At 35.8% G+C, this 19,527-nt stretch overlaps 1 protein-coding gene across 1 annotated transcript in view; it reads right to left on the bottom strand.

Moving 5' to 3' along the window:
• LOC122792799 (extracellular matrix organizing protein FRAS1-like) overlaps nt 1–19,527 on the bottom strand; it is a 4,352,848-nt gene that overhangs the window by 1,084,598 nt on the left and 3,248,723 nt on the right. Inside the window, exon 51 of the mRNA XM_044060368.1 lies at nt 13,736–13,895. Coding sequence (XP_043916303.1) covers nt 13,736–13,895 — 160 coding nt within the window. The remainder of the gene's footprint in view (nt 1–13,735; nt 13,896–19,527) is intronic.

Here is a 19,527-nt window from a genome sequence, read left to right on the forward strand (position 1 = left end):
TATGGGTTTACATTTAAGCTGGTAAGTTTTTCTACAATACCCGAGTGGGGTATTGTGTCGAAGGCCTTTGCAAGGTCAAGGTAGGCTGTATGGACTGCCTTTCCCTCATCAATGGCCTTGGTGACTGTTTCGAAGAAGTCGACCAAGTTCAAAAGGCATGATCTGCCCTTGACGCCAAACTGGGTCGGGTCCAATGTCTGCAAGTCCCCTATATCTTTGTTTATGAGCTCCATTATGATCCTCTCCATAGCTTTGCAGACTAGACTTGTTAAGCTTATGGGGCGGTAATTACCAGGGTCCGTAGAGGCACCGCCTTTGTGGAGTGGGACCACAGCTGCCGTACGCCACTCCTTGGGCACGTATCCTGTGGTAAGGCTGAGATTAAACAGCTGCCTTATGTGCGGGTTTAATTCCTCATTTAGCTCGTGTAGCACACAGCCGGGGACACCATCCGGTCCCATTGATGCTGTGTTTTTAGCTTTAGAGAGAGCAGCTTTCACCTGCGCATTTGAGATGTCTGGGAGGCTACACTCTGCTGGGATAGTTATCTCTCCTTTAGGGGAGGGGGGTGAAGTTTGCACTGAACCTGTCTGCCAGTATGTTGGCAATATCTGTGGGTTCACTGATTTTTGTATCATTTTGGACTAATTCTGAGCATATCTGGGAGTTTCCACCCAGGTTCCTAACATAGCTGAAAAAGGCCTTATGATTGTCCTTTGAATCCCTGGCAATTTTTCTCTCAAAATTGGCCTTAGTTGATTTTATGAGTGCTCGTATTTTTTTACTAATAATGATCAGGGGTGACTTCCCTTTTATGGATTTTGTTCTATCATGTAATAGCTTTCTCCTCTTATTGTAAAGTTTGTTAATGGCTGGGGTCCACCAGAACTGGACGTTTGCCCTTTGTGGAAAGAGTCTTGGTTTTATTTGGGATTGCCTGATCCATGCAGTCCTGGAGGTGTTCATAGAAGGCATTTGTAAGGGCTTCCGCAGCTTGGGTTGTGGTTTCCACTGGCTCGGGGGCCTTGAAGGATACCACACCAGTCTTGAGTAGTGTGAAGTTTGCTTTAGAGAAGTTCTTCACTGTGATCTTTTTTGTTTGGGGTGGGGGCGGGATGTGGATTTCCAGTGAGATTAGTTTATGATCAGATCTCACCAATGAGGGATATACTTCCGGTGTGGAGCATTTTGTCCCCATGTTTGTGATAATGAGATCTAGTATATTTTCTCCTCTCGTGGGAACAGTGACTAGCTGTTCCATGGCATTTGAATTTATGAACTCCAGGAACCGTTGGGCTAGAAAGTTAGTCAAAAAAAGTCTGACAAATTCAGTCACAACATCATTAGGTATCAAAGTAAATAGCAAAACAACATCTAAAGTTCATAGGTTCATCTGTTCATAGATTAGTACTAAGCTAACTGCCCTTGTGAGCCATTTTAAGCCTAGCCAATTATCCCTTGCGAGGTCAAAAAAAAGTCTGACAAATTCAGTCCTAACATCATTAGGTATCAAAGTAAATAGCGAAACATCTAAAGTTCATAGGTTCATCTGTTCATAGATTAGTACTAAGCTAATTGCCCTTGTGAGACATTTTAAGCCTAGCCAATTATCCCTTGCGAGACTCAAACCCTGCACCTTGTGTTTGTAAGGCAAAGATTAGATTAGTACTAAGCTAACTGCCCTTGTGAGACATTTTAAGCCTAGCCAATTATCCCTTGTGAGACTCAAACCCTGCACCTTGTGTTTGTAAGGCAAAGATTAGATTAGTACTAAGCTAACTGCCCTTGTGAGACATTTTAAGCCTAGCCAATTATCCCTTGCGAGACTCAAACCCTGCACCTTGTGTTTGTAAGGCAAAGATTAGATTAGTAGTAAGCTAACTGCCCTTGTGAGACATTTTAAGCCTAGCCAATTATCCCTTGCGAGACTCAAACCCTGCACCTTGTGTTTGTAAGGCAAAGATTAGATTAGTAGTAAGCTAACTGCCCTTGTGAGACATTTTAAGCCTAGCCAATTATCCCTTGCGAGACTCAAACCCTGTACCTTGTGTTTGTAAGGCAAACACTTTAACCATTAGGCCACCCTCCCCACCCTCCCAACCCCCCAGATGTATGAAAGTGTCAGCAGTATTATTCAATGACCAATCATACAGAGAAGACAAAAAATGCCTTGTATCTTTTAAAACTGTAATCAACCTTATTCAAAATTGGATGTAGCTGCTTCCTTACATAAATAGACAGGGGCTAAGTGGCCCAGCCACATCCATATACAATTCATCACAACGGAGGATTTTCCAACCATTTATAAATCTTCAAGAGTCCATTTATCACAGAAACCATCGGGAACTTAACAACATAATCAAACAAATGTTTAGTCATAGCTCCTTCCATCAACAAATCATGCAAAAGATGTATACTCCTTAACATTCTGTCAACATCTGACTTTGAGCAAACACCATAAGTCGATCCATCAGAAAACATCTGATACATACCTGCACAATACACTGCAGTATCCATAACAACCATGGCACCTCCCTTATCAGTGGGTCAAATATGAACATGCTCAACTGAGGCCAAATCCAAGAGGGCTTTATACTGAACATCTGTCAAATTATAAAACTCTTTCTGATGTTTACTGGTTAAGAAGTCATGTATATCCTGCTCTCATAATTTAAAGAAGGTGTCAATCAATGAAGTATTAACAGGTACAAACTGGCTCAGCATACTAAAATCAAAGGCTTGAGAAACAGAGCCACTATCATATAATAATTGCAAGGAAATACTCCAGATAAAAAGCCTAAGATCAGCCAGGACATCATATAAGTTACAGGGTTTTGAGGGAACAAATGAAAGTCCTTTATTCAGCACTTGTTTCTGCTCATTGTTTGAAAAAAAGGAAGAAATGTTCGTGACTAGGTACTTGCTATCTTCCTCTTCTGTCCTAGCTCTGATTACTGAGTTCACATCTTCCACAGAAAACATCATGTACCCCTTCAGAAATCTACCCTCTTTTGTTATACTTCCCCTTTTAGCACCCACAATAAAATCAATTTTCAGTCCCTAGTTATAAAAAAAACATTTCTTGCTGAAAGATGATTACTTCTCTCAAAGTCTTCTTAAGCTCCATAACAGGAGTTATGGATGAAATATGAATACATGACAGCATAATCCTCCTCTCCTGCCAATACCCCCTTACTGCCACAAATCTATCATTATTGTCTATTTTTCCTCTTCTATGAATAATAGTCCTGTCTAGCAATTGGTATTTTTACTCCCATTTTCCCTTTGTCCATGATATTCTGCAGAATGCCCATCCCAAAATCCTTTTTTTGTCAAATTCACATGCTCATTTCTATCCAAATGTGTCTCTCACAACACTGCTATTTGCACTCTGCACTTGTTAATATAATTAAATACTCTTTGCTTTTTGTTTTTATCTGTAAGGGCATTTACATTCCACTATAATAATGACAGAGTAGTCATTATGATAAAATCCTATTACTTTCACCTACTATGCATGACAGTTCTTTAAATGTGTATTTCCAGCTTTCGGCTTACATGCACATATTAATATTTGGTAGGCTAATTTCTTATGTAGTTGCATTTTCTCATCTCCATCTGAACCTATGACACAATTTAAATACTTTTTTTGTTTCAATGAAAACAAAAAGGCTAACTACAGGTTCAGAACCTCCAACTACCTTTTAACTTAGAAGAAATATATACATCTGTGTATATTTTCCAAAAAAATGAAGTTTATCCCACCAGATAGAAGGAATTGCTCCAAATAAAACAGCTGCACTCACAAGCATTACCTAATATAAAATTAAGTTTACCCATGCTAAAAGCACATGCAAAAACCAGTCTTTCATTTAGACTGTTTCCTCATCTCCCACTGAGCACATATGCTAATTAAAAAACAGATGACAGCTTTGCAAATACAAGAAACCTGCTATTGTTTCTGCCTATCATCATTCTGTTTTCATTTTCAAACCTATTTGCTCAGTTGTTTATAACTTATTAACACCTGTGGTGTGAAATATCACTCCTCTAGCAGCCTACACACACATCTCACATGCCAGCCCATTTGCTGAAAAATAAACTTAAAAAGGAAAAGGAAAAAATCAAATGTAAATATTTCCTGAGCAATAAAAGCTATTAAAAACTGTACAAATACCAACTACTGTAATACATAATAATGCACACAAACTCCAGATTATATTTTTCCAAACTTTCACAAATGTTCATATCTTGAAAACCATACAACCTGGACATATATTGTTAACACTTTATTGTTAACCAGACAAGCTTTCACAAGACAACAAGAAATCCTTTTTTCTTTTTCTTTCAGCCACTCCTGTTAGGGGTCATCACAGTGGATCACCTGTTTCGATTTCTTCTTGTCTTCTGCATCTTCCTCTGTCACACCAACCACCTGCATGTCCTCTCTCACCACATCCATAAACCTTATCTTAGGCCTTCCTCTTTTCCTCTTACCTGGCAACTCCATCCTTAGCAACCATCTTCCAATATACCTAGCATTCCTCCTCATCACATGTCCAAACCAAAGCAGTCTCACCTGTCTGGCTTTGTCTCCAAGCTGTCTAACCTGAGCTGGCCCTCTAATATATTAATTTCTAATCCTGACCATCCTCGTTATACACAGCGCAAATCTTAACATCTTTAACTCTGCCACCTCCAGCTCTCACTCCTTTCTTTTTTTCAGTGCCACCATCTCCAACCCATACAGGTGACGTCACTACCACCTTGCAGACCTACCCATTCACTCTTACTTGTAACAGTCTGTCACAAATCACTCCTGACACTTCTCCACCCACTCCATCCTGCCCGCACTCTCTACTTCACCTCTCTTCCACACTCAACATTACTCTGAATTGTTAATCCCAAGTATTTAAACTCATCCACCTTCGTCAGCTCTAGTCCCTGTATACTCACCATTCCTCTGTCCTACCTCTAATTCACATACATATATTCCATCTTAGTCCTGCTGACCTTCATTCCTCTCTTCTCTAGAGCATATCTCCACCTCTCCAGGGTCTCCTCAACCTGTTACCTACTCGCATTACAGATCACAATGTCATCCGCAAACATCAGAGTCCACAGGGACTCCGGTCTGATCTTCTCTGTTAACCTATCACCAAAATAACAAGAAATTCTTCTACAAGTGCATATTTACTGGGAACCTTAAAATCCTTATCTTGTTTTAAAACAGGTGATATAAGTGAATACTTCCATGATGGGAGGACTTCAGCACTTTTTTTTTCTCTACGGACCTTATCAAATATTTTAACTGCATCATCCAGAAGTATTTTACAGCAGAGAGTTGATTATATGAACATTGATTATCCAAAACGTCAATTATCTGAACGCAGCCTTCCAAAGTTTTCGGGTAGGAAAATTTTTTTTTTTTTAAAGCTTATACCCCGCTCATGTGTGAAAAATATTATTTACTGTCCACTGGAATCGCTGAAAGGTTGAAAAGTGTATTCCCTGCATGCAAAAAAAAAGGATCTTAGAGGTTTTTTTATCCAGTTCAATGTATGTTTGATTATCCAAACAGTCCGCTTATCCAAACTACTCTAGGTCCCAATTAGTTCAAAATAATCCACTCTCTAAGTTCTGGTATAAGACCATCAAAGCCTAACTTTCTTATTTGATCTTTTTTATTTGATCTTTTATTTCTGTTAAAGTGAATGGTCTATCATTTTTTTTTATTTGTTCACTTATTTTATTATTTTTGTTATTTTATTATTTATATTTCCCTTATAAAAGTTAACTTGTATTATTTACATTTTCATAAAATATTTTAAAGCCTTCAAGAATACCTTTAAGATCTGTTTTTCTTCCTTTTTTATTATATGTGTTGTGTCAGAGAAGTATGTAAGAGTGGTACAGGATATGTACGAGGGGTAATGTGACAGCGGTGAGGTCTGCGGTGAGAGTGACGGATGCGTTTAAGGTGGAGGTGGGATTACAGGCTCAGCTCTGAGCCCTTTCTTATTTGTAATGGTGATGGACAGGTTGACAGACGAGATCAGACAGGAGTCCCCGTGGACTATGATGTTTGCAGATGACATTGTGATCTGTAGTGAGAGCAGGGAACAGGTACAGGAGACCCTGGAGAGGTGGAAATATGCTCTAGAGAGAAGAGGAATGAAGGTCAGCAGGACTAAGACAGAATATATGTGTGTGAATGAGAGGGAGGATAGAGGAATGGTGAGGATGCAGGGAGTAGAGGTGGGGAAGGTGGATGAGTTTAAATACTTGCGATCAACAATTCAGAGTAATGGTGAGTGTGGAAGAGAGGTGAAGAAGACAGTACAGGCAGGATGGAGTGGGTGGAGAAGAGTGTCAGGAGTGATTTGTGACAGACGAGTACCACTAAGAGTGAAAGGAAAGGCCTACAAGAGGGTAGTGAGACCAGCTATGTTATATGGGTTGGAGACAGTGGCATTCACAAAAAGGCAGGAGTCAGAGCTTGACGTGGCAGAGCTGAAGATGTTAAGATTTGCACTTGGTGTGACGAGGATGGACAGGATTAGGAATAAGTATATTAGAGGGTCAGCCCAGATTGGAAGGTTTGGAGACAAAGCCAGAGAGACAAGATTATGTTGGTTTGGACATGTGCTGAGGAGGGATGCAGAGTATATTGGGAAAAAGATGCTAAGGATGAAGCTGCCAGGTAACAGGAAAAGAGGAAGGCCTAAGATAAGGTTTATGGATGTGGCGAGAGAGGACATGTGGTAGGTATTACAGAGCAAGATGCTGAGGACAAGAATACATGGAAACAGTTGATCTGCTGTGGCGACCCCTGATGGGAGCAGCCGAAAGAAGAAGAAGAAGTTATAATTTCTCTGATATGTTTTAGTTTACTCATTTTCTTTGATCCAAGAGCAAGTTTATGCATGCTTAAATGGTTTACTGAATATCCATGACGTTTAAGGTTTTCCACTTTCATTGAAACTTTATAACTTAGAATTTAAACATATTTTGTATTTAGGTCTTTAAGTTCAGTCTCATAGCGTCATTTGGTTTTAGATTTAACTTTAGTGTGAGCATTCAATTCATTGTCCCATTCTCTTGTTTTATTAACACACCAGCTTATAATGCTCTGTTTAAGTAAGTCTTTAGTGAATCCCACAGGACAATGTCAGATATTTCACCATTCGTGTTTATTTTTTGGAAATTTTCTCTCTCTCTCTAACATATCAATCCTTGAATTCTTTTACTTTAATACATTAATAATGTATGCCGGTAATCTCCTGTGATGTATTAAACTGTCAGCATTTAAAATAATATTAAAGATTATAGCATTATGGTCTGATAATGAACATAAAACTATTGAAACCTCTCTGATATGTGATAAATTTGAGACAACAATTGTACTGATATTTGTGTTCCATATCTATAGGATTATTGGGTAAACTGAAGTGAGTTTGCTTTCCTTAGCTCATATATATCTTTTAAATTAATTTGATTCACAAAATTTGTTAAATATTTGGCTGAAAATGTGATTCTTAGCTTTCTATCTGCAGTAGAATCTTTGATAAAATTTAAATCACCAGCCGTTATGACTTCACCTTTCATGTACTACGCTATAGTATTCAAGTAATTTTTTACATCTTTCTCTCTAACCCTTGCAATCCAATAAGAGTTCACCAACATTTATAGTTTTCTGTTCCACTCAGTTATAACAATACTTAACATACCATTTTATCAACATAGGTATCTTTTACTTTAGGCATTACTGGTGAGTTCTTCCATAAAATGTGGTTGCCTCTTCTCAACTCAAAAGCCAGAACCTGCTAAAACCAAATAGTTATTTAATGAAAATATATTTACATCTTCATTAAATAAATGTGTTTCCCGTAGAAATACTATTTGAGTTTTATGTAATTGCAAGCACTTGAACAGATTCCCCCTCTTTACTGACTACTAAATCCACTGGTATTAATGTACCCTTGCCCTCAAAATGTCCTACAATTATTTATCTTTGAACCCCCTTGTGTAAATACTGTAAATAGATTTTCTTAACTCTCTTCTCTATGTGCTTATATAATGTATTTTCTCAAATTACTCTATAAGAATAGCTTTATAAATGTATAGCCTTTTTAGAATGTGCTTATGTGCTTATATAATGCATTTTCCTCAAATTAGTCTATAAGGACAGCTTTATAATTGTATAACCTTTTTAGAATAACCTTAGTGAAGTTGTATTTGACTATTTTGTAATAATGAATGTTCCTATTGTACAAACTGGTCACCTCAATGTATCACTTATATTTTTTCATATTTTGTAATTTGTAATTTGTAATTTGTATTTGTATTTTTGGAGCTTTTCTCCCCGTGCCTCCACTGAAAATGGGTCCCCAGGGCCCAGTGGACCTTCCCGGTAATCAAACTGGAAATAAATAAATATGCATTTAAAATCAGACATTTATACAAAATAGAAAAAATACAGGTATAACGAAATCACATGTACACAAATGTATTATAAATTTTGTATATAACAATATGAAATCTTCAGCTATGGACAACAATTTGAAACAAATAAATACCTAATGATATAATCTTAAAACATTCAGATTCCTAGTTTGTTAAAAAGACAAACTATCTCTCAAAACTCTTCATTAGACTAGCAATGCTTAGTTCATGCTTCGGATTCATGTTACTGTATCTCACATTTTTAGTGTAGATCATCTTATAAAAAGCCCATCAGTGAGTTATTATGAATAATAAAAGTTAAACAGGTGTTCAGAATCTTTATTACAAGTTGACCAAACTGAACATCTCTACAATGATTGTTCCCTGTGCCTCACATTATCTCCCAGGTCTACTATAGGGAGGAAGTCAGTTATTTTCATACTTATTAATTAATAGATCAGATGATTTTATATTTTTTCTTTTACTTACTATGTGTAAAGTTGTTCATAGATTAGTACCAGGCTAACTGTCCTTGTGGGCCAATCCAAGCCCACTTAATTACCCCATGTGAAAATCAAACCCTGCCCCTTGTGCCTATAAGGTGAACACCTTAACCACTAAGCAACCTCCTATTCTTGTAGACAAATTTATATTTTTAACTATATACGTTTACTTAGTGTGAGCTCTTTCTATTTCTGTTTTTATATTATGTCTTGTACTATTAATATATTATTATGTTTTATACTTTAGTTATTGGTGTAGAGTATCATATAATAGAATATTTATATTTACCCTTATATATTAATATATAATCTAGTACTACTGTTAGAACCAGCCCTATTTTTTCCTTAAATGTTACGTCTAATGGTACCTAAACAAACATCTGAAAATGTTTCCCTTTTAAGATTCAAACTTTCCATAATAAATTGCTATGAGATATTACATTTTGTTATCATTAAAAAGTGACAACAAAAAACACAATCCTAAATTTTTTATCAGAAGTGTCATTCTCTAGGCAACTATATAAGCTATCCCTTTGTTATACTGCAAGCATTCAGACCTATTTAAGGGGTTTAGAATGCAGATGACTGTCTTTTACTTGTTATCTAACTTGTATTCATTGACATATTCACATACGATTCAAACTATTATGATTATTTACTTTTAGACAGAAAGAAACAGTCTGGACAGTCCTTAGAATTTTCAGAACTCCCACAGCATCACAAAAGTGCTCATGACTCTAATTAAGCTGCTTCAAAAGCTGGTCCTCATGACAATGGTTTGCAAATGAGCAATTTATCAGCTACAATTCACACAAAAATGTTCACGAGTAAATCCAAGCCGCATCAACATTATACATCAATCCCTCAAACTTTTCCAAACCACTAAAAAATAACAGAAAGCATGTCAAAGTATGGTAACCACTAAAAAGCTATTGTGCTTAAAGAAATAACATTTAATGATTCAGTAAGCAATATTTGTTTGAGATGTTTAATATAAAGAAGACTGTCATTTTTTAAAGGAGACATAGCACATAAACTTACGTTAAAAGAATGACATTTATGTGTCATCTGGGTTTAACTTGTAAAAGTGTGAATGTTACTCAATTATTTGCTATCATTCCAAAAGTAACCTTTATATATGTAAAAAGCTTTATTTTTATACTTTATTTATAACATAGCATGTCTTTCCTTAGCGCTACTGCATGTTAAAAATACTATCAGTAGCAAACTACTGGACCATTTTAAGAACCCATAATGTAACTTAACATGCGTCTTTAGAGTCATTTGTTGCAGCTTGTATTATATTTACTAGTATATTACTCAAGACATCAGAACATAAGTTTTTCTAACATAAGTTTCACCATAATAATTAACTTTTAATAAAATGAACATTTTTACTTTTTAAAGTCTAAATGAAAATAACTGGCTTTAATTTCATTTATAGCTAAAATAATCAAACTCTGCCATTGTAAAAAGGGAACTAGTAACCATCTGAAGTAGGGAAAGAAAGAAGCACTACTTTAAATTAATAAGAATTCATAACCATGAAGTACACTAATTTTCATTTGTCCTTCAGTTTTTAATGGTTTGTCTTTTATTAACGAAATTAAAGAAATGTTATTCCTTTATCAAAGGAAAACATAATTAGCCCAACCACCCACCTAGGAGGAGAAACTGACAGCAACCTGAAATTTGACATACACATAGCCCAAACAATAAAAAAGTCAACAAAAAGCTGGGTTTCCTTTATAGGAACAAACAGTTCCTCACCAAACATACCAAAGCCACTATTGCAAGGACACACCTCCTATCTATCCTGCTTTATGCCTCCCCAGTACTTACTAAGTTATGTCACAGCGAACTAAGCAAAATGGAATCCTGTTATAACAACTGCAAAATTTGCCACTGATGCATCCTATAGATCACATCACTGCCCTGCCCTCAGGCAACTCAACTGGCTTGGGTTACCACAACTACTCTTACTCAACCAACTCTCAATATCACACAAAATCTATTACCTCCCAGAAAACATCCCAGCACTCCAGCAATTAATTCATCCCTACACTTCCACTCGTACCTTAAGATGCAATAATCAAAATCCAGCTGGTAAATCTCTCTTTGCCTGTTCCATTGCCAATATCTGGAATTCACTCCCATGTCAATTAACTTCAACCACACCCCCCCTCCAATTTAAAAAACTCCTCAAAACCCATTATCTAGGAAACTGGTATGCCCATGTTTCTCCCCTGGTTGATAGACTCACTGTACTGGTGTCAGCTTCTTCTTCCTGCCCAATCCTAAGGTCAGTCTAATGCCGATTGAACAGCTAACTAAATCTTTCACTCCTCCCTCTAACTCTTGCTCTCTTTCCTCTCCTCTCTTCCCTCACTCTTGCAGTTTCCAACCTCCAGCTGTGCTACTAACCAATATTGCCAACAATGATGAATGAAATATACAATGAATGCATATATCTAGACTTAAACTTCAGCTATTCTTATGTCAAGAACACACTCTGTATTACTACTATGGGAAGTTACTCAACCAAGACTCCACAGAAAACGTACAGACTAGCTAATAATGTCAACCATCATGACTGTGTGAAAGTATGAATGTATAGCTAAAATAGTTTATATCCTCTAATGTCAAGTCAATGATTTATGTTTGTATCTTATTGTATGTGGAGCTTTTCTCCCTGGGCTTCCAGTGAAAATGGACCTCTGTCCAGCCGGACTGCCCCGGTTAACAAATGTAAAATAAAATAAATAAAATTAACCAACCATCTCTTGTTGCATTTCATTTCACAGAAGTTGACAGATTAATTTCTTCTGTTTTTTTTTTTTCCCTAAGATTTTATTTTTCTGTATAAAGTCCACTTCATCTTCCAAGGTGTTAAAATGTTCTTTCCTTCTGGAAGGTGATACCTTATTTTTGCTGGAAACAAGATTTGTGCTTTAATATAATTTTTCTTTAAGCTTTTATGTCTGACATCACTAAAATTGAATGGTCATTTTTAAATCTTATACTATTTTCTTTAATTTTAACTGGATAATTTAGTCAATACAGCTTTTAAGACTAAAGCCTTATCTTGACTTGAGAAAAATCGTACGATCACTGAATCACTGAACTTGGTGAAGGTGTTTTTTTTTTTCTTTTTTTTTCTTTAAAGATGAGTTAGAACATAATCTATGTGCCCTTTCAATGCCAAAGGAAAACAATCTTCAGGCAGGTTCAAAGTTTTAGGCAGCCACGTATTAAGGAACTAAATCATATGGTTTCCCTCTTCTTTTTCAGGAATCTCATAACTCCTGATGTATATCATTCTAGATCTGTTCTCTAAGTCATGTATTTTTCCCCAGAATAGGTTGTTTTGTTTCTGAAGAAATTCAGTGTCATTTTCATTTTCAAGTAATCTTCCATCAAAATCAGATATTGCTCTTCTACACTTCAGATTTGTGATGACTGTTTTTTAAGAGATTCACTCAGCACTTCAACTTGTTTTTACATTCCTCTTTAAAATATGTCCATTTTGCTTTCTAATTTATCTAAATTTACAGATATCTCACTGATGTTACTTAGTATAGTCTGCATGTTTTTTTTCATAGTACTGTCCTATACACTGAGCTTAGAGTGGCTCATTCTGATACAATTAGTTCTTTCTAATTTTCTTGACAGGAAAAAGCAAAAAAAAAGTGTTTTGAGCTTACTGTTCTTTAGTAAATCTTTCAGCAGATGTTCAACTATAAATCCATCAAGCTTTGAAATGTTCTATTTTTGAGGGGAGTTTTTTGTAAAAGTTCTGTCACAGATGTTAAAATGAAGCAGAGCTAAAAAACAGTGCTGTTAAGTGCTCGCCATCTTGGCTACACCCCCCCCCATCCATAGGTAGATACTAGGCTATTGGCCCTAGGGCCTATATAAGCCTAGCCAAATGGTACCCTGGCTTTTGCCACCCAAGAAAATTGTTTTCCTGTGCCCCTGTCAAGCAGAGCCACAGAAGTGATTCCTGGGGTGAATTTCTTATCTACCATCAAACATTTTCTTGGCCTCGTCCAACTCTGTTACTTTCCCTCTCTAGTTACTTGATCCCAGTACCTTGGTTCCACTGCCAATTTTCTCCAGTAAATTCCATCCCCCTCTTCCTTATTTTCTGTACCTCTACTTGCAGATATCTCTATTGGCAAAATATATTTCTCTATTCTTGTGTTGAATTGCTTCTTAGAATACTTTCTGCTACTTTATGAATACAATATTCCCCAACAAACATCTTTGATACAAAATTTGTAGTTCTTATTTATTTACATATTTTGGATACATATCTCCCTATCGCACCATTTGTTTTCAGAAAGTTTAGAAAGATAATAATGGATGGATCTTCTTTTTAATTTTATCTGACATTAAATCAACTTTAGAGATTAAAAAAAATGTCTAATGATTTGTAGCTTAAGCCAGTTTCCATAGCCAAATCATATTTAGTCAGTGTGTTATGTACTTTAGTTTCTCTTAATATTTGATTCTAAAAATTCTAACCTCCTATTTTTAAACTTTTTTTTAAAGTGTGGACTATTTATACATTCTGGTGTAAATGCTATCTAGGGAATAATGTGAAACATCATATTTTTATCTCCAGATATACAAGTAACATTTGTTCATATACATTGTATATGTTAGTTTACTGGTGTTTTTAAATAATTCTTTAACAGTCACTTCATATAATTATTCAAGATTTGTGCATGTTATATAGTGAAGTAAAAATGTCATATATGTGCACACACACATATATACTTTACCTGCTGTACTCAAAGCTGATTAGTGACCACTGGATATGGAAAACATTGTCAGTGACAATATTGGGTTTGCTATCCTTCACAAGGAACTGGAAGGTGTCCTTGGTTTCAAGAACATTGTCTTCTCGAAGAACATAGTAGATAAGTCCAAGGTTGACTTCCTCTATAGCAAGAAAAGATACAGGAAAAGTTAGTGTACAAATTCACACATATCTTTCAGTTATCGGTGTTTATCAATACATATTAAAACTACCTTAGGTTTATATTTCCAAGCTGTCACTATTGGAAAAATATAACATTTTGCATAGTGGATGCAGTTAAATAACATAAGTGGTTCTGAAAGAAACTGATACTTCCAAAAGTGAATCATTGTGCATCAGAAATGTATAAAGGTAAGTTTCTAAAATCAGAAAACAACTGAGAGATGTCACTGAGCTGTGCTCTTGACTGCAACTAAATGAGGATATGGGTTTACCATACTTAAGCAGTTCAGACTATCAAACTACCAGTTACATGGTTCTTAAAGTGTATGTTATCGTTATTCAACATGTAAGCCTTTAAAACAGGCTGCTATTGGTAACATTCAAAACAACAACCAGGATCCAAAAGGAAATTTCTGCAACCGCTTTTTTCAGAAAAATAGAGACCACATAGTAAAACAGGAAATTATTTATTCTAGCACCTCGATGTTACCACCTTCAAGGAATAAAAAGCTACAAAAAACTCTTCCTTTTATATTCTATCATTAATTGCAATTTTTGTTTTAATATATCCTCTTTAACATCTATACATTCTATCTGTTCTAAAACAGTGCCATACAACAAATATTAAAACAAAAATTGCTATACAAGGAAAGTATTTACATTTAAAAATATAAGACACTGATTCCTAAAGGTTTAAATAATGAATTGAATTGGAAATGTTTGCTTTAATGAGATAATTTTTTCATTGTTTAATTGATTGAGTGTAATTAATGATAGAACATAAAAGGTAGAGTTTTTTGTAGCTTTTTATTCCTTGAAGGTGGTAAATCAGAAGCGCTATAATAAATAATTTCCTGTTTTTGCTACGTGGTCTCTTATTTTTCTGAAAAAACAGTTGCAGAAATTTCCTTTTGGATCCTAGTTGTTGTTTTCAATTTTCTCAGAGGAGGTGAAGGTGGTGTTGTGGTGCTTTAACTATGTCTTCATATCCAAATGAGGATGTTCCTCATCCTTTCCGTGAGGATGTTTTATCCACATTAGGAGCAGTTGAAGGATTGGGTTCCCAAGTGGGATCCCAAAGGACTATGGAACATCACTTGAATAGTTCTGTACATGCAGATGGACAAACTATGGAAAATCGTCCAATGAGTCAAGGTACTGGTCCTCTTTTCGATTTTTATTATTCGATTATTTGTAAATGAAAGGGCAAAGAGAGTGACTGACCATTTTGTTTCTGTGGGGCATATGTTAAATGCAATACCCACTGAAAAAAGGGAATTATGTGAAAAGTTTGAGAAATTATTGGAAAAAGAAACAAGAACTTATTTAAATATACTGGGACTGCAACGCTATATAGACCTCGATATTACACCTAGAGGTCTGCGTTTTATTAAAAATCCTAGTACATCTTGTAATTTAAATTGCCCTGTGGAAAAACAGTTTAGGGAACGTTGGCTGAAAGCCTCACATAAATGTGTGGTAGTATGGTTACATATATTTTTGGAAAGAGATCAAGTGAAGCATAAGAGCTTAAAGCAGGAATTAGCTTCACTTTCACAGACTATAAGCAGCTCTTTACATATACAAAATATCAAAAACTTCTTAGAAAAGGTGAATAAGAAGTTGTTTTCTTTAGAAGCGGATCTTATTGAGTATAAAAAAGTGAAAATGACAAGGGACATCAATGGCTATGAAGCAGGGCATGCTTTTGTGCCCCTGACCAATTAGAAACCAAGGAGTGAGACATCAGCATGTAAGTTTTAAAAAGACCGCCTCAACTTCATTTGCGTCTTTAGAGGGAGCCAGCTACTATGGCACAGATGAAAGTGAGGAGTTTCCTGATTTACCTCAGCCACTACATCCAGAGGAGCATCGGCGGACATTTCGGGACCAGGGAGAGCAGAACCAGCACTGGCAGGGTGAGAAACAGAATCAGAATTACGGAACCAATGGCAATAATACAGATGGAGGACAAAGAATGGATTTTAAAAAAGACCAAGGTACCGGACATTATTACAATAAAAGTTTCAGACATTAAGGAATGTACTGAATCTAATGTAGTGTTAAACTTATCTAGTTGTAGTTTAACACAGGAACAAGTGACAGTTTTGAACCTTGGACTGAAATTTGTGCCCAAGGTAATACCGAGGGGTCATGCAGTAAAATAGGAAAAGTTTAAATTTATATGTAAATTATATTTGAGATATCATTTTGCAATGCAATTAGATGTATGTAATAATAATGTGCCATTACCTAATAGTGAATCAGATGGCAGTTTTTTTTCTTGCTGTGAAGATGCGGGGGAATTGTTTTTTACTAATGAAAGTGAGAATGAGGAGGAGAATTTAAATGCATACTGTAAAATTGATGTGTCCACTATTCTTGTTGTAAGTAAGTATATTCCCCCTTTGATAATGCCCACATATCACATTTTAGCTCTATGATAGGTTTTGAGGGGGAGGGCATTTGTGGTAATATTTTAAAACATAAACACAAAGTATGCTATAATCTGACCCTAAGAGAATGGCAGGCATTGAAATAATTACAAAATAGGAAAGACTTGATAATAAAACCAGCGGATAAAGGAAATAAGATAGTGGTTATGAATGTATCACAGTCTTATAGTATGTATATGGAACATCTAGGTAATGTCGAGGTATATGAGAAATGTGATAAGAAAGAATATGAGCAAGCAATGATTAATTATGAAAAAATATTGGATAGAAGTGTGAGGTTAGGTTATTTCACTGAAAAAGATGTAAAAGATAGACTGTTCAATATGAACAGTGAAAAAGCTATTTTCTTTTGCTTGCCCACAGTACATAAAAGATTAGAGAATCCCCCCGGCAGACCCATAATTTCAGCCTGCAAGTATTTCTTACATAATATTGGTCTGGTGTTACATAAAGTATTGTTGCCCTATGTATGTATATGTACAGGACAATTTTGATTTTTTGAAGAAAATTTCTCCCATAGTTTGGAACAGGAACAAGTAATGGCTAGTCCTTGATGTTAAGAGTTTATATACAAGTATTAAACATAAGGACGGAATAGAAGCCATTAAGTATATTTTAGGGGATAGTCCATTTTCAAATTTTATTGCAGACATGGTAGATTTTTGCCTGAAGAACAACTATTTTTATTTTAATAATGTAATTTATAGGCAGAAACAAGGTACAACCATGGAGGCAGCTTTTGCCCGCATGTATGCTAATCTTTTCACATCTTTTTTTTAATTACCTTTTTATTTAAGTTGGATTTTATAAAGAAATATGTCGATTTTTATTTTCGATACATAGATGATTTGATATTTATACGTGAAGATGGTTGGGATGAAGTTGAAAATTTTATAACACAACTACATAAAAATCCATTTGGTTTGTCATTTGATGGTCTACAGAGGGGCAGCAAAGTTATGTATTTGGATCTTATGTTAGAAGGAAAAGAAAATGGAAGTACTGTGACAAATATCCATAGAAAATGTGTTGATGGTAGTCAGTACCTTCATGCTACCAGTTGTCATCCACCCCATGTTTTGAAAGCTTTACCCTACGGAGAATTACTACGAATCTCGAGATTATGTAGTGATAAGGACCTGCTGACACAAGAGATGAACCAAACTATTAAATCGTTTTTGGCTAGAGGTTACGATATAAGTAACATACAAGAAGCCCAAAGTAAAATATGGGATGAAATAAGAGGAATAAATAGTGAGAGGGGGAGAAATACGGTATTTTAACAGGGAAAAGAAATGGAGTAGATAACAAATGTTTGGTGGATCCAATATATTATGTATCAGTTTATAATGTCAAAACTAAAGAAATGGTAGAACTAATAAAACATTATTGGAAGTATTTGTTGCAAGATAAATTTTTGGCAAATATTCTTCCAAGAAAACCCTTTTTCTCATAAACTAGGGGCAAAAATTTGAGAGACATGGTAGTACATGGTATGTTCAGTATGCCTACCATGGAAATAACACAGGTACCATCAGTTAAAGGAACTCTGAAATGTGGCAAGTGCAATATATGTTCGACACGGCTATTAATAGGACGTGCTGGAGGGATAGATTCATCACCCAAAGACTCCCTATGCTGTGGAATAAATATATGTGAGGCAGAGCACCTCGCTGGCCTTGTTCAAGAGAAATCTTGACCAATGGATGGGAGATCGCAGATATACCCCAGGGATTACCTCAGTGTCACTGCTCAACAGAGGCACAGCAAAATAATGGGTATAGTTCCAGATGGCCTAGTATGAACCTATGAACCTATGAACATATTGTGAGAACATTTTACAGCCATGAATAATGTGAAATTTGAACCTAGGGGGCACTTTTTCTTGTAAGAGTAAAGGGATAATATATGCCTTGAGTTGTCCCTGTTACCTACATTATACAGGGGAAACAAAGACAGAATTTCGTGTTAGGTTCATGGAGAATATGAGAGATATAAAAAACTGTAGGGAAGATAAAGTGATTGCTTCACATTTTAGAATGTTTCATAATAATGATGTCAGTTTGTTGTAAGGCACTGTTTTAGAACAGATACAATGTATAGATGTTAAAGAAGTTATATTAAAACAGAAATTGCTATACAAGGAAAGTATTTATATTTTAAAATATAAGACACTGATTCCTAAAGATTTAAATAATGAATTGAATTGGAAATGTTTGCTTTAATCAGATAATTTTGTCATTGTTTAATTAAGTGTAATTAATGACAGAATATAAAGGGTAGAGTTTTTTGTAGCTTTTTATTCCTTGAAGGTGGTAACACTGAGGCGCTAGAATAAATGATTTCCTGTTTTTACTACGTGGTCGCTATTTTTCTGAAAAAAGTGGTTACAGAAATTTCCTCTTGGATCCTAGATGTTGTTATGAATTTTCTCAAAGGAGGTGAAGGTGGTGTTGTGGTGCTACTGGTAACATGCAGGAATACTGCCCCATGCCAAAGTAGGCAATGTCAAATAGAAAACCATCATGGTTATTCTTCATATCTGATGTACAGCTTTCCTACTCAAAGGAAAATTTGTGAGATGCCAGCATGATGATCACTAGTGGAGATAAAGGGGGACAAGTAAAATATTGAGCCAACTGCAGGAATTTTAACAAAGTAGCACTCTGATGATTACAGAACCTGAATTAAATTAGGGCCATCTTCTCATTCACCTCCATGGACCTCTGTGGGCGGGCTGACAATTCACACCTGGAGGGGCAGTATCCCATGCCTGATGCTGTGCGGACATCTCATTCTTCTAGTTCCTGTAACAGTGAACCATGTTGCTGGGATACAGGTATTGCAGATGTGTCTTACACAGTGGATAGTGAATCCAAGCCATCTGCATCTCCGGCACTTCTGTTAGATTCTTGGTGTCAACGACTTGTGTGGAATGTGCTGTTTTCACTCTGTGTCCCTAGCTAGACACGTTTCCATAATCTAATTTACACACATCAGTCTGTCAGCAGTATCATCACAAATGGGCTTAGTGTGCCTATCAGCCATGGAGTCCTGGAATATACATTAGCATCCCCGTAAAAAGTCTGTCCTACGAAATAATATCAGAAATAACAGCAAGCCCTTAATGTGTCAG

The sequence above is a fragment of the Protopterus annectens genome, chromosome 2.part0, assembly GCF_019279795.1.
Source record: "Protopterus annectens isolate FY-2018-M chromosome 2.part0, PAN1.0, whole genome shotgun sequence".
Lineage (NCBI taxonomy): Eukaryota > Metazoa > Chordata > Ceratodontiformes > Protopteridae > Protopterus > Protopterus annectens.